The 24,475-nt window shown below is 62.6% G+C and overlaps 10 protein-coding genes across 10 annotated transcripts in view; 5 read left to right on the top strand and 5 right to left on the bottom strand.

Moving 5' to 3' along the window:
* Nucleotides 1-1,075, top strand: part of F751_6185 (Amino acid permease 2) — a gene marked incomplete at both ends in the record, with an annotated part of 2,897 nt that extends 1,822 nt beyond the window's left edge. The window contains 3 exons of the mRNA XM_011399819.1: nt 147-300; nt 376-654; nt 928-1,075. Coding sequence (XP_011398121.1) covers nt 147-300; nt 376-654; nt 928-1,075 — 581 coding nt within the window. The remainder of the gene's footprint in view (nt 1-146; nt 301-375; nt 655-927) is intronic.
* Nucleotides 1,076-1,874: 799 nt separating this feature from the next.
* On the top strand, nt 1,875-2,742 carry F751_6184 (hypothetical protein; the record flags this gene model as incomplete). The annotated part of the gene is made up of 3 exons (XM_011399818.1): nt 1,875-1,992; nt 2,091-2,257; nt 2,728-2,742. The coding sequence occupies 3 exons, from the start codon at nt 1,875-1,877 to the stop codon at nt 2,740-2,742; spliced, it is 300 nt and encodes a 99-aa protein (XP_011398120.1).
* Nucleotides 2,743-3,207: 465 nt separating this feature from the next.
* F751_6183 (Thioredoxin H2-2) lies at nt 3,208-4,490 on the bottom strand (the record flags this gene model as incomplete). The annotated part of the gene is made up of 6 exons (XM_011399817.1): nt 3,208-3,282; nt 3,538-3,654; nt 3,931-4,020; nt 4,113-4,208; nt 4,325-4,386; nt 4,484-4,490. 6 exons carry the CDS (start codon nt 4,488-4,490, stop codon nt 3,208-3,210), a joined length of 447 nt encoding a protein of 148 aa, XP_011398119.1.
* A 4,214-nt stretch (nt 4,491-8,704) lies between these two features.
* Nucleotides 8,705-9,214, top strand: F751_6182 (hypothetical protein; the record flags this gene model as incomplete). The annotated part of the gene is made up of 3 exons (XM_011399816.1): nt 8,705-8,759; nt 8,858-8,979; nt 9,125-9,214. 3 exons carry the CDS (start codon nt 8,705-8,707, stop codon nt 9,212-9,214), a joined length of 267 nt encoding a protein of 88 aa, XP_011398118.1.
* Nucleotides 9,215-10,702: 1,488 nt separating this feature from the next.
* On the top strand, nt 10,703-13,326 carry F751_6181 (Sulfite efflux pump SSU1; the record flags this gene model as incomplete). The annotated part of the gene is made up of 8 exons (XM_011399815.1): nt 10,703-10,818; nt 11,005-11,172; nt 11,355-11,523; nt 11,670-11,743; nt 11,865-11,963; nt 12,145-12,248; nt 12,519-12,658; nt 12,994-13,326. 8 exons carry the CDS (start codon nt 10,703-10,705, stop codon nt 13,324-13,326), a joined length of 1,203 nt encoding a protein of 400 aa, XP_011398117.1.
* A 392-nt stretch (nt 13,327-13,718) lies between these two features.
* On the bottom strand, nt 13,719-14,802 carry F751_6180 (hypothetical protein; the record flags this gene model as incomplete). Its single annotated transcript, XM_011399814.1, has 3 exons — nt 13,719-13,850; nt 14,074-14,436; nt 14,500-14,802. 3 exons carry the CDS (start codon nt 14,800-14,802, stop codon nt 13,719-13,721), a joined length of 798 nt encoding a protein of 265 aa, XP_011398116.1.
* Nucleotides 14,803-15,016: 214 nt separating this feature from the next.
* F751_6179 (hypothetical protein) lies at nt 15,017-17,008 on the bottom strand (the record flags this gene model as incomplete). The annotated part of the gene is made up of 6 exons (XM_011399813.1): nt 15,017-15,151; nt 15,330-15,422; nt 15,678-15,845; nt 15,994-16,097; nt 16,280-16,352; nt 16,508-17,008. The coding sequence occupies 6 exons, from the start codon at nt 17,006-17,008 to the stop codon at nt 15,017-15,019; spliced, it is 1,074 nt and encodes a 357-aa protein (XP_011398115.1).
* Nucleotides 17,009-17,309: 301 nt separating this feature from the next.
* On the bottom strand, nt 17,310-20,818 carry F751_6178 (Methylcrotonoyl-CoA carboxylase beta chain, mitochondrial; the record flags this gene model as incomplete). Its single annotated transcript, XM_011399812.1, has 11 exons — nt 17,310-17,466; nt 17,630-17,758; nt 17,932-18,131; nt 18,246-18,331; nt 18,548-18,712; nt 18,959-19,114; nt 19,298-19,484; nt 19,726-19,829; nt 20,007-20,073; nt 20,253-20,377; nt 20,491-20,818. 11 exons carry the CDS (start codon nt 20,816-20,818, stop codon nt 17,310-17,312), a joined length of 1,704 nt encoding a protein of 567 aa, XP_011398114.1.
* A 297-nt stretch (nt 20,819-21,115) lies between these two features.
* On the bottom strand, nt 21,116-23,849 carry F751_6177 (hypothetical protein; the record flags this gene model as incomplete). The annotated part of the gene is made up of 10 exons (XM_011399811.1): nt 21,116-21,235; nt 21,398-21,433; nt 21,585-21,789; nt 21,964-22,088; nt 22,302-22,329; nt 22,417-22,571; nt 22,650-23,063; nt 23,251-23,385; nt 23,505-23,624; nt 23,760-23,849. 10 exons carry the CDS (start codon nt 23,847-23,849, stop codon nt 21,116-21,118), a joined length of 1,428 nt encoding a protein of 475 aa, XP_011398113.1.
* A 326-nt stretch (nt 23,850-24,175) lies between these two features.
* F751_6176 (hypothetical protein) lies at nt 24,176-24,475 on the top strand (the record flags this gene model as incomplete). Its single annotated transcript, XM_011399810.1, has 1 exon — nt 24,176-24,475. The coding sequence occupies one exon, from the start codon at nt 24,176-24,178 to the stop codon at nt 24,473-24,475; it is 300 nt and encodes a 99-aa protein (XP_011398112.1).

Below are 24,475 nucleotides of genomic sequence, written 5' to 3'. Positions count from 1 at the left end.
GGCGGGGGGGGGGGGGACTCATCACGCCCGCTGCACGCCGCCGCCCCTTTGCTCACCACACACACACTCCCCAGACCCCCAGCCTGCACCTACGCAGAGGCCTGATACCCCCCTCCCCCCCCCCCCACCCCTCCCAAAATTCGCAGGCATCCTGCTGCACATGGTTTCCGCCTACCAGGTCTTTGGCCAGCCCATTTTTGACACCATCGAGTCCCACATCAAAGCCTTCCACCTGAAGCGCGCCCAGGCCGCCGCCGACGCCGAGGCCCTCGGGAAGGGAGCGGAGGAGCTGCGGCGCATGTCGGCGGCCATGCAGGCCAAGCACCGGGGGGCCGCGCCCGGGGACGCGGCCCCTGTGCCCCGTGCCGAGGGCAGCTTCCTGCGCCGCATGTCCCCCGCGGTGTCGGAGCGGCTGAGCCGCCTGTCTGCCACGGCCTCGATGTACCGCATGTCCACCGGCTTCGCCAACGAGGCGGTGCCGCTGAACGAAGACCACTACTTCCTCCCCCTCTGGCAGCGCCTGCTGTGCAGGACCCTGTACGTCATCCTCACCACCGTCGTCGCCATCGTCATGCCCTTCTTCACCGACATGGCTGGGCTGGTGGGTGCCCTCACCTTCTTCCCCCTCTCCATCTTTCTCCCCATCCGCTGCTGGTGGGTGGACCGATCGGGGGAAGGGGGGGAGGGGGTTCCGGCGGGAGGAGGGGGGTACCCCTGCCCAGCCCTCCTGAGGCCAGAGCAGGGCCGGAGAGCCTGGCAGAGCCCTGCAACCCCACACTCTGGGGCCCCTGACCTGGCGACCCAGGGGGTTCTGTCCCCTTCCCCCCCCACAGCTCGCAGGAGTCTTCTCGGGCGCATGTTGCTCGCCCACCCTGCACCCCATTGCATCGGCCCCCAGCCCTCCCTCCCTCCCTCCCTCCACCACAGGCGAGTCCTGTACCATCCGACCGGCGCCTTCAGTGCCCTGCTCTGGTTCGTGGAGATCAGCATGGGCATTGTGTGTGCATGCGCCACAGTCGCCTCGGTGCGAGGCATCATCCTGAACTGGACCACCTACAAGCTTTTCGCCAGCTAGGCGGGCGAGGTCCCAATTCCTGAGGAGGAGGTGGGGGGGGATTGGGGGGTGCTGCATCTGTCGGACACTCAGAAAGCCAGCCGCAGCCCATGTTCCACACCGAGACCGCCTGCCCGACCCGTGGCTCCGCCCGCGACACATTTTCAGCAATCCACACCCACTTTCCCGGGGTCTGCTTGGCGCGAGGGGCTGTGCGCGTGTGACCACCCTCTGCAACCACCGACCCCTTCCTTTTCTGCTCAAATAACGGCACAGTTTTTCGCCCTTGAGCCAGTGACGCCTGCGAGGCTTGGTAGCCGCTCGCTGTTCTCCCTGCCTGTGCCGGAATGTGCTGCGTTGCTGTGTGCATGAAGCAGGCCCCCCATGAAATTTAACACTGACCCCGAGGAGGCCAGGCCACTCAAAACATTGTGGACGCAGATTTCATGGGCCCGAGGGCGATGATCCCATCATCGTCCCCACCATCGGCATGGCCTAATAGGTGGTAGTGCTGGGCCAAGGCATATAAATAGTTCAGCAGCACAATGCAATGATTGCCTGGCAAGGTCTAGCTCTGAAACTGTACATGCACAAGTGGCTTGCACCTGGATGAGTGACAAGGAACGATCAAGCATTGCAGGCCCCCCCATCTTTAACAACCTGGTCATCGCCGGCATCTGCCGTGAAGGTGAGCAGGGCGCGAAATGTCGGGAGGTTTCGGAAATCCCCCCCAAACCCTGGCACTATGGCTTGAGATGCCGGCCCACCATAGCGACGATACCTTCCCACCGGAGCGATGGCTTCATGCGCTACCTTCACCATGACTGTTCGAGGTCTTCTAGCTTCGCACGGACTCGTCACTCGAGGTGGCCTGGTGCGCACGTTCGCCAACGCTGCCAAAAAGCCCGCGGACCGCTTCGCCGAGTTCATTGCATCAGGTGTGGGAATGAAGTAAGGTTTCAAAGAGGGTACCGAACGCTTGTAGCCTCCTCGGCGATTGCCTGACACCGGAACCCCGGACCCACCCTCGCCGCAGGGGAGGGCAAGCGGCCTGCCGATAAGGACGAGATCCCCGACCACTCCTCCGCATATGGGGATGACCCGGTGGCCACGGTGGCCGATGTGCGCGGGGAGGAGAGCCAGCACAAATCCAAGCGGGCCAAGGTGGGCCTGGAGCGCTGGGGGGGCTTCGCCAGCACATGGGTGTGTTTTCCACCCCGGCCAGGTGGCAGGGCCGACGGTACCCTCTCCCTTGCACGTCCACAGAAGACCAAGAACGGGTCCAAGAAGTCTCTCGACTGATCATCTGCACGATTTGAAGGACAGGGGTGCGCGCGGCGCGCAGGAGCAAGGGGAGCGCAGAGCGTCCTGTGGCCTGGGCCCGTTCCCTGTGGCTCCCCAGGAAGCCTGTGCTGCATGCAGGCTCACAGATTGAGCTACCCACAGCGCTTTTTCATGGAACTCTCGACACAGCTGCACGTATGCTGTGCTTCCTCGGAGCCTAAGGTCTGCGCTGCGATCCTCCAAAGGGAACTACCGCCCCGGGTCAACTCTTCACCAGGGTGCAGCACCTCAGCGCACCCCATGTACCAAAGCTAGAGGCCTCGATCCCATCACCGCTGCCACGATCCATACTGATACTTGCCTCTCCAACTCCCCGTCATTCCTGGCAGAGCCTGATGCTGTGACATATATTACAGGCATGCGTCACAGAAACATGCAGGGGTGTGTGGGATTATGGGTGGGGAGGTGGGATTGGTGGGCAGAGGTAGGGGTACAATGCTCGTGGAACAAATCACAAAGACTCACATACTGCATCGATCGCCAAGAAAAACAAGATCTAACGGAGGAGAAGAGGGGAATAGTGTTTGTATCAGTCTGTTTGAGGGCAGCCGCTCAGGGACAGAGCACCCGCCCCTGCGTGGAGGCAAGCCAGCCCGTGCCTCGCCGCAGTGTGGGGATCCGAGCACGGGGGGCTCTTGTCGTCTCCTCGAGCCATGCGCAATGTGCGTACACGAGCGTCTGCCGTCAAAGGGGATGGGGGTGTGGTGTTCGCTAGTTCAGGGGTACTGGGAAAAACCTGGAGCACGCTAGGCTAGGGGTATGGGCGTTGCTGCCCTCCAGCGGACGAGGGGCAGCGTTTGGCTCAGACATCAGGCTCCCGGCGACCCGCTGCCGGACGCCTCGGCGGCATCGCCACTGGTCAGCGGCTCGCCCAGGACCTGGGTCTGCAGGGGGGTGGAGGCGGGGGGGGAGGGGGGGGGGGTGAGCATGAGCTGGTGTCTAAGGGCAGGAGGGGGGGGTGAGCATGAGCTGGTGTCTAAGGGCAGGAGGGGGGGGTGAGCATGAGCTGGTGTCTAAGGGCAGGAGGGGGGGCCTCGGAGGAACGTTTCCACACCCAGCCAGGTCGAGGCATCGGCAAAAGGGCGCCCTGGGGAGTGCGCTGCACCCTCCAAAGAGGCTGGTGCAGGAGGCCGGCCCACCTGCAGGGCTTGAAGCAGCTTGTCCTCCTTGATCCCCACGTGGGAGTGCACGACGTTGCCGGCCCTGTACATGATGAAGGTCGGGGTGACGCGCACCTGGGCATCCATCATCATGCCCTGTGAATGGGTGGGAGAGGGTGACGGGGTGAAAGTTTGGCAAAGGCAAGCCGCTGCGCATGGGGACGGGTGCCTGCAGGGCCAGGAGTGCCACTTGCGGGGAGCAGGGCGAATGTGGCGGCGGCGAACGCAAAGCGCGCAGGGAGGCCACGCAGCGCCGCAGTCTTCCCAGCCTTGTTTCCACTGCAGTGCAGCTTGGGTGCACTGACGTCGCCATCCTACCAGTCGGCATGACTGCCTGCTCACGAGCCCCCACACCCAGACGCCAAGTCTCACCCTGAGCTCCTTCGACTCATCCCCAAAGACCTCGCAGAACAGGACATCGCCGTACTTGCGCGACGCACGGTCGTATTTCCGCTTGAAGGCCTGCGGTTTGGGTGGAACGACTGAGGCTTAAACGCTGAGTCCTCGCCAGATTGGTGCAGAGGCAGGCCCTTCCTTCAAGAGGGACTACCTACCTTGCATGGGCGACACGACAGGGCCTTGCACATGAGCACGACCAACCGCTCCGGGTCGGCGGCGAGCAAGTCATCAAACTCGGCGCGGGAATGAATCTGGGGCGTATGGAGGCGGAAAACGGGGCTTGCTGGAGGGTGCGGCGTAGTTCGGACATGGCCCACCTCTCCACCAAAGATTTCGCCCCTGCCCCATCCCTCCCACCCATGCCTACCTGCACGACTCGGGACGGCGCGTTGTCCTCACTTGGGGCGAGAACAGTTCCCGCCCAGTCCACTTTCGGGGTAGTGGAAGCTGAAGTGCGAGCCGGATACGGCAGGGCCAGGTCGAGGGAGGCAGCGCGGGGGCTCGCGCCGCGTTCCACGGGACGCACCGACCATGCTCTGGGGAGTCGGTACCCAGAGGTCACACCCGTCGATGGAAGCGCAAAAGTGCGGCTGCTGCAGCTTGCCGTAGAGTGCGAGGAAGTGCGAGGCGCTGACAGCTGCATGGTGGTATCACTCTAATGCCCGCCTGACAACGTACGGGCGAGAGCACTAAGATGAGAATTCAGCCTTCCTAAATGTCTCAATTTGACAGAAGTCCTGGGAAATGCTGTGGTGAGGACACACATTTGAGCGTGGTGAGCTGACGCACATCGCCCCCCCACCTCATAAACCCCGCGTCCAAGATCTCGAGGGAGGCGCCCTGACTTCTGCCCCAGTTCCGGGACAAGCAAGCATGCCCAGCCGAACACCAGCGACCCGACGCACATCAAAGCTAGGTGTGTATTTGCGACTCGACGCTGATCGTGTTCGGAGGGCTGCCCAGTGAGGACCCCGCCATTTGTCGACAGCGCCTGGCCGTGTAGTGGCCACACGGGAGCTCGTACGCACCGCAAGAGGCTTTCATACGGCTCGGTTGCCAGTAGGGGCGAATTCAGTTGGTTCCAAGCCAAAAACCATGGTTGACGTGCAATGGGGGTGTCCACTGTAGTCTTTTGGGGCCCAGGATGACGCAAAGCCATTCCCTTGTTCAGCAGCATCCCTCTGCTGCCTGAGTCCGGCCCCTTTCTCATCAGTTCCCAGATGATCACATCACATTTTGCTCTGCCACAGATGTGCCGCTCGCAATTGAACGCACGGTGGACAGCTTCTCGAGCACAGCACCAATGAAACTTGTATGCAGTGGTTACCTTCCAGTTCCCCTTCTCCAATGTTCAGAAATGAGCCTCAGAACGAGCTTCTGAAGAGCCTCAATCACCACTGTCTTGCCTTCTGGTGGTATGGGTGTGTGGAAAGGGGGAAATCAGGTTTTCGTAGCTGGTACTGGCGTTCAGTACAATCTGAAGGCGTGTGGGGTTTGGGCCTGACGTTCCCCATGTGGGGATACTCACTGGGCCTCTGGATCAATTTCTTACGTTACCTGCCACCAGTGTGCAGAGTTGTATTGGAAAACGAGAACAAAATTGGAATGTTGTCGTGCGGCTGCGCCATCAACAAGTGCAGCCACATGCACCGGGAGGAGAATAAGTGAAAGGTGAAGGACAGTGAGACCATTGGGGCGTGATGCAATTGATAGACAAGGTTACGGTAGCTCACTGTAATGTCCATGCTGCCCTGGTTATGTTGCTGCTCACTCGCTGGTTGTGGTGGTGCAAGTGCACACCCTTGGCGTGGGGATACTCTGGCCTTGATACATATCAGATTACCACAAGAAAGAAGGACCATGCAGAGGCAAGGAGACATGATGCGATGCAACGGAGGCGTTAGGCGATGCGGCGTCGATTTGTGCAAGGATGAGACTCCTGCACAGAGATCTCCAGCATGCAGGAGCAAGTGTTGCTGGGGCATGCAGTTGCGAGGCATTGCCTGGAAGATCAAGGGAAACCTAGGAATCCTTTCTCTGGACGTGGGTGTGTTGTAACATGAGGACAGGCCAACTCCTTGGGAACCAAGCATTCATCCTGGCGGGAGCTTATTCATGGGGTTCCAATGAAGTTACTTCTTGGGTGGTGGAGGCGACTTCTTCTTGGGAGGTGGAGGCGACTTCTTCTTGGATGGAGGAGGCGACTTCTTCTTGGGTGGTGGAGGCGACTTCTTCTTGGGTGGAGGAGGCGACTTCTTCTCCTGGATGGTAGAAGAGACTTCTTCTTGGATGGGGATGGGTGGCTCTTTTAATGGTTGGGAGAGAGACTTTTCCTGGATGGGGAAGGAAATGCCTCCTTGGGTGGGGATTGGAGGCTCATCTTGGGTGAGGGAGGCTCACTTTTCTTTGGTGGGAAAGGCGGTGACCTTGTAGGTGATGGAGGGAGAATCTCTGTGGTAGGTGGTGAGGGGGGCTTGTCTCGGGCGAGGGAGGGGGTTCCTATGTGCGAGGTGGGGAGCTACTTGTGGGAGCAGTTTGGGGCTTCTCTTCGATGAGGAGGGCGAGGATTGCTGGGAGTGATTCATGAAGCAGGCGCCGGAGGTTCACTTGGGACAGGAACGGGGCCGTTGAAGGCTGATGGTGGACTCTCAGAAGGGATGGGTGCCAAAAGAGGCTTGCCAGCAGCAGGGGCGGGGATTGGAATGATTGGAGGAAGTGAAGGGACCAGTGGTGGGGGGGCCGGCGAAGGGAAAGGCATCAAAGCAACAGGAGCAGACCTGACAATAGTATCGTTGTTGAACAAGGCAAGCACAGCGCCCGTTCCTTGTGATGTGGCGCTCTTAATCTGCATAGGCTGCTTGACGATTCTGTCCGCGGGATGCATCTGTAGAGTATGTCCTGTTCCATCCTCGAGAACAATATCGAAGGTGAGGGAATCAGCGATCATGCTGGTTTCTGCCTCCAGGCTGCACGAGATAGTTCCACCGGCTGGAGCTGCGCACCAGGCATGTTTCAGCGTACAGGAGAAAATCGGGGGTGGACGCGGGCTTGCAATTCCCTGTGCGAAGGAATGACGGCGGCACTTTATGAGCAGTGCCACGGCGTGTACAGAGAACATCACGAATAGAAGCCCTCCTCAAGCCCAACCAAGCTCACAGCTGTCGTCCGCCCAGCATAAAGTGAGAGAATAAGGCCCAGCGCCAAAGTGAAGAGTCTACAGCAGGCCATCCTCCGTGACTTGGGCGAGACACACGATTCACGTCGACCACGACGAATAGTTACTCTTTCGAGCCGATTTGGTCGTCTCTAGCAAAATTTTCTAGCGAGTGGTGTAAATGGTTTTGCATTACTGAGCACTCTGGATTGGATGTGCCCTTTCTTTCGCTTCCGCAAGCATCAGTGTCCGCCGGATTTCCCATGATGCTAGACATCGGCGACCGGACATGACTCCGAGCATTGTCTCACGACCTCGATTCCCAGAGCTATCAAACAACTCCGTCAGTAGTGGTAAATGACCGAGTGGGCCTGCAAGACCATTCCACAGACTTCCCTGTGGTTGCCATGGGTATCTTGAGCCGAGGACAGCCCCGGCGCTGGGTACCCAGCCTGACATTGCTCAGAATTATATTGTCCGCCCTTGAGAATCGCAAGTGCAGCAAAATTACGAAACAAGGAAGCCCACCATTTCAGTTTCCTTATGAAAAAGTGATGTGGGACACTGTAGTACTGCCTTGTACGCAGATACATCATCACAACCAGAGCAAGCATGTGCAGTGGAGGATCCCATCGTGTAAGCAACGGCGGCAGACGTGAATGGGAGCATACTTTCTTGGTGCAATCCTATTAATCACAGAGACTGATATCTATCGAGGGTGCAGGGGCAAGTACTCGTGATGCAACGTTCCCCAGTAATTGCGTTGGAGACTGAACGGAGACCCTGGCTGTCTTGGTCTGGATCTAGCTTCTTCACATCTTGAAAGGTCGAATATTCGGCCATCAGACATGGCGCTTGGTGGTCGGTTTGTGTAAGAGGTCCAAGTCGCTTCTTTAAGGATGTAGACTCCTTCTGGGATGGGTGGGTGGCTTCTTGTAAGGTTCGACAGTCCTGGTGTTTGCAGTGAATGGCTAGCCGGTCAGGTGGGTGATTGCCAATGTAGCTGGAAGAGTTGCGACCTTGACGCCTCAGAAGGTGGCCCTGCCAGCTTCTGGGGATGTCTTGGATCCAGCTTGGAAACTTATTCATTGGTGCATGGAGCACCCCTGCCTTGCTTAGTTCTATCAAGTTCCTCAAACGAGGGGAGGGCGCAGTCCTGTGCTCAAGAGGCAGTCCAACAGCATTTGCACCATGGGAGGGCTCCACAGAATAATGTAGTCGAAGAGAAACCAGGTGTCTTCCTGGCTGGTAAAATATAATCAATATGGAGGACCAAATCGGCAAATTTCACATATGAGAATGATAGGTGTTTGTGCACACATTTTGGGGGGGCGAGTATCTCCCGTTGAACCTGGTCACGCAGCACGCGACGAACATGCACACCCATGTTCGAATGGGCGTTACACCGGGTACTTCCTTTAACGCTCGATGTGGTGCGACGATCTCGGCGCTGTAAGAAGTGCGCGTTGTCACAGAGTTTACGGGACGAGCATGAAGGCCTGGCCGCGGCGAGTGTCCAGCGCGATGCACGCCTCGTGCACGATGACAATTACACTTGAGCTGATGTCGAGGCACCCTTGAAGTCCTTCTGTGATGATTGGACTCACCGAGATCGCCATTGTTGCGGTCGCAGGGGCTGTCCTGTTCGGTGCGTGCCCACTAGGTGCCCCCAGGCCTCTTATGACATCCTCGATCCTGCATCCAGACGCCCCTGCTCACCTCGCACCTGCACCCTTTGCTCCCCAGGACCCAAAGAACTGCCCGGCATAGCACGTGCTCTGGGCAGGCAGACAGGGCGGGCCATGGCCTACGTTCAGGCGGGGCGCACCCACTTTTTCAAGTTTGCGCGGGAGAATGAGGTGGACAAGGTGCGTCCGCCGCTCTCGGGGGAGGCTTCGCGAGAGGAGCCCGCCTCGCATCCATCAGCGCTCTGGACAAGGCGGTGCGTGGCAGTGGCAGCCTTGCTGCTTGTTCCATGCTTCCCGACTGGTCCTCCTGCATCTGCCCTCGCAGCTGCATGCTGATCTGTCCGCGACCCTGAACCAGCTGAATGCCATCCGGGATGAGCTGCGGGGAGGCCTGAACATCATGAAGCCTGGGTGAGGCACCGTCTGTGTGGGGTTCTGTGCCTGCTCATGACATCGGTATGGGAAGGGGGGTCAGGGTCGGGGACCCATGCAGGTCCTGAAGTGCACCAGGCCCCCTGTCACCGCCGGATGCAGAGGTGGTCCCGCCATCATGTGCACTCTGCATGCTGGCCAGGCTCCCTCGCCCCTCTTGCCGACCTGAGCTTGCCAGTCGGTGCATACGCAGGCCGATGACGAGGCGGCTGCTGCAGGACCAGGGTTGGGCCCCGACCCCATCGAGCATCGGGACCATCGCCACGCCGGCCACACCCGAGGGTGGCTCCGCTGGCGCCCAGGCCAGGCCCGTGGCATCATTCTCCGTGCGGGACCCTGCGGCTGTACCTCACCCCCAGGCCCCAGCATCCTCCTGGGCAGCCAGCGGCGCTGCACCCGCCCAGCCAGCCGCCATGGCGTCTCTCATGCAGGCAGGAAGGACGGCAGGTGTGCATGGACCGATGATAGAGGGTGCAAACGCGCCGAGTACAGCTCACCAAACTGGCCTTGGGACAGCCAGGGGTAGCCCAGACCAGGGGCCACACCCCTCTCAGATCCCAGTCAGCGCGCTGGAGGCTGGCCTAGTGCAGGATCGAACTGGCACGACACCCACGGGGTCTGGTGAGGAGAGAGTGAAGGTCCGAGGGAGGGTCACCCACTCGGTGTGAGGCGCACGCCATCTCCGCCCCCCCCCCCTGTGACACCCCCTTGCCCTGCCAGATCTGATGATGGATGCCCTGCTGGAGGAGATGGTAGCTCGCCAGGCGCAGATGTTCTTCAAGAATCAGGAATCCCGATCCATGACTTGATAATGGAGGGCAAGGGGTACCCCATCGTTGCTAGTGGCTGCTAACGGATAAAGCTTGCTGGATTGCTGAGCAGCCCAGAAGGAGACGACTTGCGGAGGGGTGCGGGTCTGTATATCAAATGGCCCTTTGGCAATCAGGCGTGGGCTGCCCGAGTGTCGTTGACTTCAATGGCCATGTAATCCAACTGACATATTGCGCCAGGTGGCTGGGGACCACAACAGCTTGTTCATCATGAACATATCGTCACAAAATCTACAATCATTCTCACCCGATGGATCCATAAGAAGGCACGACCTACCAGGACGTGATACCGAGCATCTAAGTTTTGTTGGAGGAACTAAGCGTCATTGCCAGACATATCAGCAAGGTACCATCACCTTCTACAACGCCGGAGCGGTATCTCTCAGCCGCAAGCCGCAAAAAGGAAGCACGCTCACGTAATCCCGGGCAGGGTTTTTTTGTGACATGTCGCTGACGTCAATGCCTTCCTGGATCCCAACAAGTTTCTGGCAATGCCAGTTCCAGCACAAACCCTCGTGCAACACTAAACCGAACACCGCGACGCCCTCGCTTCCGAAAGGGGCCGCTCGCGAATAGCTTCGTACCGCCTGCCGTCACTTGGTGGTGTGTGCCGGGAGGTCCCCAGTGTCCCCCCGCAGCACATGGATGTCAAAGTTATGGATGCAGAGTCTGGAGTCAAGGCTTCGATGCCCTCCCCCCGACGAGGGTGGGTGAATGCGCCGCTCAACCAGCTGCCGAACAAGTCTGACGCTATCAGGTGGGTGGTCCACGGGTGGTGTCAGGGCATGGGACAAGTCAGCCCGAGAAATTCCAATCGACATGGAAACCACAGGCCATTTGGATACTCTGGAGTATATCTTCGAACAGTCCATTATCTTTGAAGAGATTCTGGAAGGTTTGCAAGGCCCTCACATTGTGCAAACACACCATCCACCGTGCGCAGGAATTTCAGCCCCAGCCTGTACATAGCGTCCACGTGCACGGGGCTCATCGGCATCCTCATCGACGTCAGCCCGTACCTGGGCAGGGGTTGGGCGGTGCCGACCGCCTGGGCATTCTGGTGGCTCAGCCTCCTGCAATTCACTGGAGTAACTGTCATGATCCTGCTGAGGTGCGGGGTTGGTGGTGGGGGCCAGTGGTCCTGAATGTGTGGGGCTGGGGGGTGTGATTCCTCTACGAGGTTGCCCCTGATCCGATGACCACCTAGCTTCTCGTGTGCCTGAATCCCTCCTCATGGCTCGCCCAGGCGGCAGCTGCACCCACCAACTCCTCAACAACACCCCGCACTCCCAGGGTGACCAGGTTCTGGGGCAGCATCGCTTCCCTGCCCAGCAGCAAGTCGGTGGACCTGTTCTTCTTTGGCGCCGTGGCCATATCCGTGGCCATCCTGTCGGAGGGCTTCGTGCGATACATGACGCACTACTTTGGCAGCGGCTTCCTGGTCGCCGGCCCTGCGCTCTGGGTGCGCGGGGAAACCCCTTGAGCGCTATCTGGGTCCACATCTGGCTGCTGCCAGGGTTTGGATTCTGGTGTCGAGCCCCCAAGTCGGCACCCCGGTTCAGCTCCTATACTCTTCAAGCCCGACCCTCCCCCCTTTCTGATTTGCAGTGGGCCACCGCGACCATCACCGTCCTGCTCAACGTGGCCCTCCCCTTCCTGGCCATCCAGGCGCACTCCCGGGAGTGAGTCTCAAGGCAGAGGTGCCGGCGTGCTGGTGTGAAGACTGGCTTGCCTAATACACTTGCTCAGGTTGCACGCTGACCTGTAACTGACCCGCTGTCACCCCCCATGCCACCCGCGCAGGCTGCCGGAGGTGCTGCCCATCTGGATCGTCGCGTTTGTCCCCGGCGTGGTCACAGGATCCGTGGGGCCCATCATGGCAAGCGTCCTCACCGACCTCTCGTGAGTTTCTGAATGGGGGGGACGGTGAACATGGGTGGGGGATGTCATTTCTCAGGCACAGCGCCCCACTCGAAGGGATGCCTGGCGGCCGCCCACCACGTCATGGGAAGTGCTGGACCCAACCACCAGGAGCGTACGCATCACTCCCAACCTCCAGCGTCGATCTCTGCCTCCCCTCCAGTATGGCGCGCCACATGATCTACATGAGCTACATCCTGGTGGGCCTGTCCTTTCCCATGGTGTTCATCATGCTGACCATTGTGGTGATGCGGCTCCTCTTCCACGGTGGGTGCCCTGGTGCCGAGTCTTTCGGCTCGATGATCGCTTCGTCTTCGCTCTGACCTAGCGGAACAGTTGTGAATCAGCTGGGGCGATGAGTGTTGCTGGCCATGGGCCTGGTATGTGCGGCGTGCTGCCAGCGGCAGGCGGAATCCATGCCTTGCAGCCCCCTGTATGAAGACACTCCGGTGGCTCCCCAGGGCCGGCCGTCTTGTGACGTCCACCTCCACGCACCATCCAAACACCCCTCCCTTTCTGCCCCAAACACACACACAGGCCTTCCCCCCCCCCCGCTCATCCTGAGCCTCTTCTTCCCCGTGGCGCCACTCACCCTGATGGGGGACGCCCTGGTCGAGCTGGCGCACGGCTCCATCCACGCCTTCCCGCAGGACAGCCTTTTAAACCCGTTCTTCAATGTGAGCCTGTAGTCGGAGCATGTGGGCTGCTGCATGTTGGTCTGGGCATGCCTAGCGCGCGACTGTGTTGCGGGAGGGCATGGGGTGGGGTCCCGGTTGCGCTCGTAGCAGAGCACCAGGGGTGGTCATGCTGCACGTGGGCATCTCCCTTGTCAACCCTCCTGCACACGCTTTCCAGACCACATCGTCCCTCAGCGCACCTCCGGCTCGACACCGAGCATTTGATGCAAGACTCCTTTTCCCCCTCCCTTCCCATATCTACTTGTGTTCGACCCCTTTCTCACACACATCCCCACCAACCAACCCCTCCACCCCCCCAAAACACTGCCTCGTAGTTTGCACACCCCGGCCTCACCTCGGCGCTGATGGCGGGGGGTCTTTTCTTCTTCGGCGCCGCCGTGTGGTGGGCCCTGTTTGCCGCGCTGGCGGCGGTCGTGGTGGCCGCTCGCCGCCGTGGCCTGGCCTACACGGTGGCCTGGTGGGGCAGCGTCTTCCCGCTGGGGCTGCTGGGACTCACTGCCCTACGCCTGGGCACGCTGCTGGACGTGGCCGCGCTGGAGGTCGTCGGCACCGTGCTGTCTATCTCCACGGCCGTCATGTGGCTCACCTGCTCCCTCATGCTGGCCGCCCGCATCTGGGACGGGTCCAACTTTGCGCGGGCACTCTGAGGCCACGTGTCTTGTGCCCAAGAATGTATTTATGGGGGGGTGGCCGGTGCGACTGACTCGTCGCACCTTGATCCCAGTCAGGCTCGGCCAGGCGCCAAGGATGGCGTGGACCCCTTCTTCTCCCCTCCCTTGCTCTCCAAATTGCACTGTACTGCCCGGCAACACACCCGTGAATGCAGGGCGCAGGTGCCAGCAAACACCCTGCTGTGCGCCGCTGCTGCGTCCCCCACTCACCCATCTGGCCCCTCCTATGAGTGTCACACAGCCCTCCAAGCCAGGCACGAGGGCACGTGGCACCCTGGCCAGAGCATGTGCGAGGAAATGCTTGCCCTAGAAACCTGCGGGAAGGTCAGGCGGTACCCTGTGTCCAGCCTGTATGCATGCAGACCACACTAGGACAGCTGTGGGCTGCCGTGCAGCCCACGCAGCATGTTGATCAGGTCCTGGCCGGAGAGCACCCGGCTGGGCTCTGCCCCCGGCTCCGGCAGTACCATGCGCGCGGGCTTGGGACCGGCCAGGTCGCCCTGTGAGAGAGTGTGTGTGTGTGTATCTGTGTGAAAACTGGGTACTGGGTGGGGCCTGATGGTGGTCTATAACAGGGAACTCAACCTCCGCCAGGGGCAGAGAGTGATCGCCACACGGGCGGCACCATCGCCACACTCTCTTCCTCGCTGCCCGCTGAACGGTTCTGTGCCCTGCCCTGCCTGTGCCACCCCACCCCCTTCCCACCCACACGCGACCACCCACCTGCTGCTGCGCGAGGAGGTCTGCCAGCGGCCCCTCCGCTGCCGCAAACTCGACCCAGGCGGCCTGCCCCGCCAGCGCTTCCCGGAGCTCCTCCTGCCAGGCCTCCACGCGCCCCTCCTCGCCGCAGTACCCCGGCTGCATGGCGGCATGCAGCGACCCCGCCAGCGCCAGCGCCCAGCCCACGCCGGGACTGCGCAGGCCGGGGGCCAGGTCGGCCGCCTTTGCGCACAGCTCCGCGATCGCTGTGGGGGGGACGGGTTCCAAAGCATCCCCCTCCCTTGCATCCGTCTCCCCGTGCGGCCCCGCCTCCTCGTCGGGGACCTCCCCCACCGGCCCCCCCTCCCCGGCCGCGCCGCACACCAACTGGCGCCAGAGGCCAGCCGCGCCCGTCCCAGGCGCCAGCGCCGCGCGCGCGGCGCGCAGGACTGCGCCCTGCGCCGGGGAGCACGCCTCGTGCGCCAGCGCCAGGCGCAGGCCCAGCGCCAGCGGGCAGCCTGGCGCGTGCACAACGGTGCGTGCCACCGCGCCGCACTCGGCGCGTAGCACCTGCGCCAGCAGCTCCAGCGCCGCAGCGCGGTGCAGGCCCAGCGTGCGAAGCGCGGCCGTGCGCGAGAAGGTGGTCTCGCGCGGCGCCGAGGCCAGGCCCAGCACGCGGCGCAGCGTAGGCAGCGCGCGTAACGCGGCCGCGGTGAAGGGGCGCAGGTCGGCCAGCTCCGTGTCGGCCAGCATGGGCAGCTGCGGGGAAGGTGATTGGGGGGGAGGGGGGGGATTTGAGAGGGGCGGGGTTAGGAAGGGAGGGAGGTGCTGGGGGAGGTGCGCGAGATCCCTCCAGGGGAGAACCGGCAAAGGACGGCGAGAGAGCGCGCGGGGTGCAGGGGCGGCGGAGCGACCGTGTGACGCATGCGCGGCGCGTCGCGGAAACGCCCTCGCGCTCCCCTCCCCGCTACGCTTTCGCCACCACTGGCACCCTGCCCACCATGCAGGAGTCCATCTCGCCGCGGACTTGGTCCGCTATGGCGGTAAGCGGCGTCGCCAGGTCGGCGGTCGTCCGGGTGGGGGACTCCAGTGCCTGGTTGACCTGTCAGCACAGGGGGAGAGGGGCGGGGGACACAGGGTGTGGGATCCTGGAAGCTCCCTGGATGCAAACGCTGCTCCGGAGTGCCCGGACAAAGGCTGCCTGGAGCGGTCAGGGTTCCCCTCCACACCAGGGACCCCCCACGAGGTGCGACACGCCCCGGCCGCCGCGCCAACCGCACCTGCTCCCACAGCTCCGCGGACAGCTGCTCCGGAACGACCTGCTCGGTGGGGCTCTCAAGGGCCTGGCCCTCATCCTGGTCGTCCTCATCGACCTGCTGGACAGCGGGCAGGGACTGGGTGTGCACCAGAGGAAGCACGGTGCTGCACCAGGGCGTGGGATCTATCCACACAACCAGGGAGCTCGGGGCACCCATCAGGCACACGGGAGACGTGCAGCAAGGCCGGATGAGTTGCTGCTTGGATTTCATCCAACCCTCCCCTCCTGCTTGACCTCCACAGGGTCCCGCCCGACGGCACCCAGCGCAGCACTCCGCCCCTGCCCAGCACACAGGTCCACGCCTGTCCACCTGGAAGAAGCGGCGGACGTAGGGGTTGTCGCGCAGTGAGCCGGACAGGGATGCGCCCCCCTCCTTGCCAGCCTCCTCCTTCCCGGCCTCGGCGGGCGGGGCTGCAACAGGGGGCGGAAGGGGACCCAACTCCACGTTCAGGATTTTCCGCTCCTTCAGGGTCGCCCGCTGCAGGCAGAGGAGGGGGACATGGGGTGCCTCGGCATCGGCGGCCTCGCAGCGGAATCGGCAAGCCTGGGCACCGCAGATCCGGGGAGTCACACCTGGATTTTGTCCCTTGCTTCCTGAACAACACCTCCACCACCCGACAGCGCACCACTGAGGCCTCTGCCGCGGGCGAGAGCGGGTTGTCCCTGAGGTCCAGGTCTATGAGATTGGGTGCGGCGCCCTGGGCGAGGGCCCTCGCCAGCGACTCCCCGCCTGCATGGTAGCAAGGGTTTGGGGTTTCGGGCCGGGCAGGGCAGAGGGGGCGAACTAGCTAGGTCTGCCGCACGACAGGGGCTCATCGGGATGGGAGCGAGGTCCACCCCTCACAGCAGCATGCTGTGAGGGGGTCTGAGCACATTACCATTTACAGCACAGCCGCCGCCAGCCTCACTCACTCTCGTCGTCCAGGCAGTTTCCAGCCAGGTTCAGGGACAGTATCTCAGTGTTTGCAGCAAGGTGGGCGCACAGCTGCACACAAGATTGGCGATGTAGGTGAGCGACGGGGGGCAGGGTAGTGGGAGCTCTCACGCTGGCCCTCCCCACGTGACCACTAACTTGTGTGAACACTTTGAGAGTCCATTCTAGGTGTACGCCGACTGATTTCCCACTCCAAACCACCTCACCTTCTTCACCGTCTTTGCATCGACGGCTGCAGAGCTCAGATCGACCCAGATGCTGCCAGAGCTGTTGGCACGCACGTCTGCCAGGGCGTTGCTCACTCGCTCCTGCTGCTGCTTCCGGACCTCGGCATCCACCCTACTGGCCTCGCCGGAGGCCTCGCCGTTGGCCTTCTTCTTCTTTTTCTGCATGGGCCAGAGGGGCAGGGCGGGGCCATGAGCCTTGCTCAGGTGGATGCCAGACACCACGACGCCCAGGGAGCAGCCTGACCTCCACTCCCCTCCATTTCCAACCTCCGGCACCCCACCCAGGCTCACCTTTCGTTTCTTTTTACCAGTTCCAGTGGGCTGCGATGCATCGGTATCGTCATCCGTCAAGCCCTCCCCAGATGCGCTGCTCGCGGTCTCAGCGTCCTCCTCCTCCTCCTCCAGCTCTCTGGCCGTTTCATCGGCATCTGCCGTCCCGGCCTCCTCCTCATCCACCTTGGGAAGATGTGCGGCCGGCATGCAATGCGCCCGGGCGCTCCAAATCGTAGGTGACTTGAACTCGAACCGAACAGGGTTGGTACCGGCGCCCGACACCGACGAGGGAGGCCCTGATCAGGGAGACCACTGATTGCCGATGGCAAGATGGAGAGTTGCAGGTTTCAAGCTCACCATGGACACGAGTGGGGATGCAGACGCATGCACATCGCGCGCTTGTCTGGCATTTGCTGCGCATGCGGTGTTCGGAGTCGCGCATCAACGATGGCAAGCCGGTCGCTGTTACAAGGCAACACGGTCGCGCCTGCGCCTGCATCATCGCACTCTACATACGGAAGACTCCGAACTGCGATGACCGGGGTCCCCGATTCTGGGCCGCTGCCAAGCTCAGACCCAACACCATGCGAGTGTCCGCAGGGTCGATGACGCCATCGTCCCAGAGCCTGGCCGAGGAGAACGACGGCTCTCCCTCCGCGTCATACCTGGGTGTGGAATGCGACCAGGATGTTGATGAGGGTGCACTCGCCGGCGTGGCGACCTCACTTTGACTTGGCAGCAGCAGCACATCCAGTGGCCAACACTTTGCATCACCACTGGGCAGAACTCTGTGTCGAGGATGAGAACCCACCCTGGCCTCCTTCCCACCTGTCCTTGATCGCCTTCTTGAAGGCCTCCTGCTCCTCGGTGGGCCAGGGCCGCCCCTCCCGCTCCCGCTTCTCGCTTTCCAGGAGGTGCAGCACGGCGGCTGCCTGCTCACCCCCCATCACGGAGATGCTGTGGTGTGTTGGCAGGGAGTGGGGTCAGGGGATGCCAGGGAGGGTCGGGGCTACACTGGACCCAGCCTTCCATATTTCCCAGAGTGAGAATGGCATGCAAGGGTGGGCAGATGCCCTTGGCTGTCCGTTTCCTGACCTTGTACACAAGCTAGTACGGTGCCGGCAACTCACCGAGCGTTGGGCCACATGTAGAGGAAGTCTGGGGAGTAGGCCCGTCCGCACATGCCGTAGTTCCCCGCCCCGAAGCTGCCGCCCATGAGCAGCGTGATCTTGGGCACGGCGGCGTTGGCCACCGCCATGACCATCTTGGCGCCGTCCTTTGCAATACCCCCAGCCTCATATTTTTTGCCCACCATGAAGCCGTTGATGTTCTGTGGGAGAGGATGGGAAAGGTTTGGGGGGGAGGGTGATGCAACTGGGCGGTAAGGTCGAGGTACCTGGGCATGGGGGTGGTGGAGTGCGACGGGCCGACACCCAAACAGCACCTGGAGGAAGATCAAGGGAATGCCGCGCTGACTGCACAGCTGCACAAAGTGCGCCCCCTTGAGCGCCGACTCCGAGAAGAGGATGCCTGGGCGAGGGGAGGGGATGGTGTTTTGGCGAGGGAGCACATGCATCGCGCAAGCCTGGTGAAGGCTTGACTCTGGTGTGACGAGCCCTTGCCACTGCTGAACGGAAGGGCAGCGGCGACCAGAATGCCATTTGCATTGGTACAGGCAGTGGAGGATTTGCCCCAGCTCATTCCTTCCCCGACGCTGCGCGACGCCTCCTTCAAATGCCTCCTCACCGTTGTTGGCGACGATGCCGACGGGCTGGCCATACAGGGAGCCAAACCCAGTGACCAGGGTGGTCCCATACTGCGCCTTGAACTCGTGGAAACGGCTGCCGTCAAGCACGCGAGCCAACACCGCCCTCACATCCCACGGCTGGCGAGCGTCGGTGGGCACCACACCTGCGAGTGTGGTGGTGTGGGAGTGCCAGGTGGTGGCGGCGGGGGGGGGGGCTTGGACAGGCCGGACGCCGCAGGGGCAGCCTCTCCTCAAGCGGTTGCGGCTCGCCAGCGGGGTGCACAGGGATGCATGCAGCGGGCCATTGTCTGCCAGAGCATGGCCCGGCAAAATTCAGGCCTCACAGCCTCTCCAGGCCGGCCTCACGCCGCCAGCAGGCCGGCCTCGCTCACGACCACACCGCGCCCCACCTCGGAGCTCGGCGGCGGGGAAGCGGGGCTCTTCCCACGCACCCTCGGCCCAGGGGAGGGGCACGGCGGCCCTGGTCCCCGGGCCAAGGTTCCTCACTATGTTGCGTGCCAGGCTGAGGGCATGCTGCTCGTTCTCGGCCATGTGGTCCGTCAGGCCTGTGGGAAGCGGGGGGGGGGTGGGGGGCGGAGTGGGGCAGGAGCGTGCCGGCGGTGCGCTCCGCGGCGGGCGGGCGTCTGGCTCTGGGCGTACTGCGCATGATGCAGAGCCTTTGTCGTTGCGACACGCCTGTGCCGCTCCCAGAGCAGCAGCGCCCGGCCCCTTCCTCCCCATCGGCTCACCAGAGGTCGTGCAGTGCAGCTCCGCGCCCCCCAGCTCCTCTGCGCTCACATCCTCACCCGTGGCCGCCTTGACCAGGGGGGGGCCGCCCAGGAAGATCGTCCCGTTGCCTCGCACGATGATGGACTCATCCGCCATGGCGGGGACGTAGGCGCCGCCGGCGGTGCAGGACCCCAGCACCACCGCGATCTGGGCCGGGCGGGGGGCGGGGGCGGAGGCGGGGCGTGGTGATGGAGGGGCATGGGGCCGTGCAGCGGCCATGCGGAGTCAAGATGGGCGGGGTGTTCGTGAGGAGTCTCATGGCCTGTGACAGTCTGCTGTCTGGGATGATGGAGTCAGACACCCAGACGCAGGATGACCCGATTACCCCCATACCATCCTCCTCTCAGTGGCAGCCACATCCCACTTCAGAGTCCGGGCCCCAGCCCACCTGGGAAATGCCGGCAGCCGACATGCGGGCCTGGTTATAGAAGATCCGCCCAAAGTGATCCCGGTCCGGGAAGACGTCGGCTTGCCGCGGGAGGTTGGCGCCGCCTGCATGCAGTGTGTGTGACAAGGGCATCGCATGGGCAATTGGGACTGACTTGGCACAAATTCATTGTGGAAGCGTTTCTTGCCACTGCGGTGTACTTTCTTCCACAGGGATGTGACGTCACCGCGCAATCCCAACCAAACACCCAGCACGAATGCGCAACACACAGCCCGACTCACCCGAATCCACCAGGTAGATGCATGGCAGCCGACACTGTTCCGCAATCTCCTGCAGTCGCACATGTTTCTGTGGGCAGATGTGTGAGAGGGAAGGGGCCCGGAGTCTGGCGGGGTGGTGCAGGTGGTGCATGATTGTTGACCAACAAGTTGCATTACGCCAGCAAGGCCGGTAGCTCACGCCCACAGTGATGCGGCTTGGAACCCTAACCAAATCGATCCGTTTCGTAACACATGCCCAGGTCTGACCTTCACGGTGATGGGAAAGTATGTGCCTCCCTTGACTGTTGCGTCATTGGCTACAATCGCCACCAATCGACCATGCACTCTGCCGATGCCAGTCACAATGCCGCCAGCGGGGACGTCGTCCTTTCCTGATTGTGTTGACATAAAGTTACGGTTGTGGGGCTAGGGAAACTCTAAAATCATTGCTGACCATCTTATGAACGGCATCGCAGACACCCAGCCACAATCCTCCACCCCTCACCATACAGGCCCTTGCCCGCCAGCTGGGAGAATTCCAGGAAGGGAGACCCTGGATCAATCAGCGCCTGTATTCGTTCTCTGGGCAGCAGTTTCCCCCTGGAGTGGTGCCTCTGAACCGCCTTGGGCCCCCCACCCTCCACAGCGTGTGCCACGTCCGCCCGCAACCGGGACAGCAAGCCGTCCATGCGCCCCGCACTTGCAGCATATGCATCCGAGTAGGGGTCTAGACCGCAGGTGCCCAGCACTTGGGATGCATCCAGCGCAGCGGCACCGGTGATGCCGCGTCCCAGTCGGGACCAGTCCACCCGCAGGCGCGCACAGATCAGCATGATCCCAGGGTACCAGGCAATAAGATCGCAGTCTATGTATTTGAAAGATTAATTTAAGTCATTCCGCTAGTGGTTGTGGAGGCCATGAGGGTGTGAGAATGCACTGCGACTTCCGGTACTCGCCCTCCCCCGCGGACCAATTTCGGACTCCGCGACCACTGCTGAGTCAGCAAGAGCCTCGAGCCTCGAGATCTTCAGGGCGGGGAAGGGTGGCCATATACATGGTGTCACTTCACAAGGTCAGCGTACAGCAAGCTCGTAGCCTCGGCCTCTTCCCTTAGTCGTCACCTACATGTATCACTGCAGCAGATGTTCCCGGGTGACAGCACTGTAGGCCTGTGCCAGTGCCTTTGACACTGCATCGCCCTCGAGATCATGAGCCTGCGACAGCTGGCCCAACCGCTCCAGTATGCGCTCCTGTGGATTGGTCCACGATGCGGGGGGAGGTGGTTTGGCCGGAGGCTTTGACCCAGACAGATGCTTCGTTTGGCTGTTGTCATGGCTCAACAAACGGGCGACCCACATAATCTATGCCTTTCCAGCCCCGGTACAGGCACACGCCACACCCTTCCTCCCCACCTTTGTGCCCTCTGGCAGCCGTGTGTCAAACTCAAACTGAAGAGGGGTATGGTGGGGGTGGGGGGTGGGCAGTGAGACCACTGGCACATGCCATGGACCATAGCACATCCAACAGGAAGCACAAGGTAGGTACAGGCCGGTGGTCTCACGGCCATTCAAGCACCGCCCTGGGCTCCAGTCCCCTCACCTTCCCCCCCGCGCTGTCGTCGCCCAGCTTGGCTGCCGACTCGGCGGCACTGCCCACTGCTCCAGGGTGCCTGGCTTGCACAGCCTTCATGACCAGGCTGCCCAGGTGGACCTCCACCTCTCCACCCGAAGCGTCCTGGAAAGGGAGGAACCCATCTGCCAGCGTCCCAAAGGCAAAGGCCCAGGGCCGCACGCGCTCTGGCGCCCTGCGTGAAGAGACAGGGTGTTGGCGAGCTCAGGCGGTGCATGGTGGGTCTCCACCCCAGGTGCGTAAGCCGGACACCCTTCAGTGCACCCTCTCACGATGCTCGTGTCCCCCGAAGGCGCATGCCATCACCGGGCATGGCACGGGCGCCCACGCCCACAAGGGCCCCCGTCACCTGGCAAGCTCCACGACGCTCTCCCAGCCCTCCAGATTGCTGTGGATGAACCTGGGTCTTGGGGGCCGCGCCCCCTCCTCCACTCCACGCCACCGCTCCTCCCAGGCGGTCATCACGACTTCGGCCTAGAAATGGGGTCCAAGGTGGGCAGGTGAGGAGGCTGGCGATGAATGCATGCCGACGGGCCCACAGCGACAAGGGATCCCCAGCCCCACTCGGGGCCTTGCCCGCCCAGCCTGTGCCGTCCAACACTCATCAACAGCATTCCTCCCCCCTCCCCCCCCAAAAACTTAACAACCACTTCCCTGGCCTGCATGGCCATCACCAGCCCCACCCACCATGTCGCAGTAGCTGCCCGAGTCCAGCCTCCATACGGGAAAAAGGTCAAAGACGACGGTCCCCTCCGGGTGCGGGGCTGCCCGCGCCGGCGCCCGCGCCCAGTCGCCTGGGTACCTGGCCTCCAGATCGGCCAGGAACTCCCGCGGCGGCCGTGCGGCCAGAGCCGATGCCACGAATCCGGGAGTGCCCTGGGTATCTGGCAGCGCGGTGGCCGCCGCCAGCCCGCCGCCGCTGGCCAGCAGCAGGAGGTGCCCCAGCAGGCAGCCCACCTGGGCCAGGCCCCGTGGGTGGGAGGCCGAGGCCTGGGCATGTTGGGGACCGGCAGCGTCCTGGCCGGCCGCCCCGACTGTCGTCGTCGCTCCATCCTGCTCGGTCGCTGCACCCGTCGCCTGTTGAATGTCGTAGCCGGCCAGGAGCTGGTCGGTGAGCATGAGCGTCTCGTGCGCCAGCGTGCCCACCAGCGGCCCCACCCCCAGGCGATCGAGGCGTGAGCCCAGCGCGCGCAGCGTGCCGTCCAGCGTGGCGGTCGCCAGCAGGGCCGAGGTCCCCGCCCAGCCGCGCAGGTGCAGGCCGCAGTACCAGTTCTGCAGCACCAGGAAGCGGCGGGAGCTGGAGCGCCGGCCGGCAAAGAGGAACATGCGCGGGCCGGGCGGCACGCGCGCGTTGAGCCGCGCCACGCCCAGTGCCAGGCGGGCCAGCGCGCTGGCCAGCAGCGACCTCGGCGTGAGTCTCACTCGCTCCATCCTTTCCAGCTGGCGCACCTGGGAGGGCACGCGCGTGTGTGTTTTTTGGGGGGTCCCCGAGGGATGCCTTGGGCGGGCACATCGCCCGAGGCGATGGTACATCCCACGTCCTCCTCAACTGCACATCCCCAGCAGGTCCACGAGCGGGCATTGGCGTGCGGGCCGCCGTCGGCCTTGCCTGGGCGGCGATGAGCAGCTCCTGCACCGCCTGCGTCAGGGTGGTCTCCACGTGGGAGGCCGCCTCCGCGGGGCCCGCTGCCCAGGCGGTCAGCGCCCCGTCCTCGGACAGGGCCCAGGTGACGGGGGCCACGCCGTAGCGCTGTGCGCGCTGCACCATCTCCTGCATGGGGGGCGGGGACGGTGGATGTGGCGGGGACACGGGCGGGTGACAGGGGGGTGCTCTGCTGCTGCCTCGAGTGAGGCTGAACAGGAGAACCCCTTGAGAGTCCCTCACCACACCTGGGTCAGCTCGAAGCCGGCAAAGTGGCGCCGGAGGGTGTCGCACACGGCGGGGGGGTAGGGCTGCACGCCCAGCCGTCGGCGCACCAGCTCCTCAAAAGCGGTCCACAGTTCCAGGTCCTGTGGCGGGAAGGGGGGGGCATCCTGTGGTATGCAAGGGACTGCAAGTGCCCTGCGGCTGCTCTGAAGGTGACCAGGGCCGCTGCAGCCAAGAGTGCAAAGTGTGGCACGAAATTTGAGCCGGGACCCACACACTTTTTCGCGAATGGCGGCAAGCGACACGTCGCTGTGGCGGACCGTCAGCTTGAACTCGAGGGTCACCCCCTGCATGAACTCTGCATACATCCTGCAGGGGGGTGGCAAGGGCTGGTCCGTGTGAGAACATGCTAGAGTGCGAGCCTGCATTGCCATGCAGCTTCCACTACGGTCATCCTCCAAGATCCAGCACGTCACCCCCTTGCCTATGCATCCTGGGTTTGTATGCATCATTGCAAAGGTAGCCCTCCAGAGCTTCATCTGGCAGGCTGAGCACATGGCGGGTGATTGGGTCCTCCAGGAAAGTCTGCAACCGGCCTGTTGATGGTGGCAGGGAGCGCTCAGGAGCGCGTCATGACCACACACCCATGATGAGGAAGTGCATCGCCCTCACCTAGAACTCCAGGGTCGGCGCCATGAGTCCGGGCGCATTGCAGTGTTTCAACTGCAAAACCCTCCCAGTCTGTCACGAGACTGGGCCCGAGCAAGGTCCCCATCCGTGCAAAGCAACGGATGCAGGGATGGAGCCGAGGAACCAAAGGGGAAGTGGCCCACTCAGTGCTCCCAAGATTACACGAGGGATCCCACGGCATGCGCGCGCGGACATGGAGGGCTTGGGACCATGCTCTGATCCGCGCGCCAAGATCCTCAGCGGAGTTGAAACCCTGCCAATCCCACACACCGATGCCCTTAATCATATGATCTCCTCCCTGTGA

This window comes from Auxenochlorella protothecoides, assembly GCF_000733215.1.
Source record: "Auxenochlorella protothecoides strain 0710 unplaced genomic scaffold scaffold82, whole genome shotgun sequence".
NCBI lineage: Eukaryota > Viridiplantae > Chlorophyta > Trebouxiophyceae > Chlorellales > Chlorellaceae > Auxenochlorella > Auxenochlorella protothecoides.
This window is presented reverse-complemented; position numbering and strand designations above follow the sequence as displayed.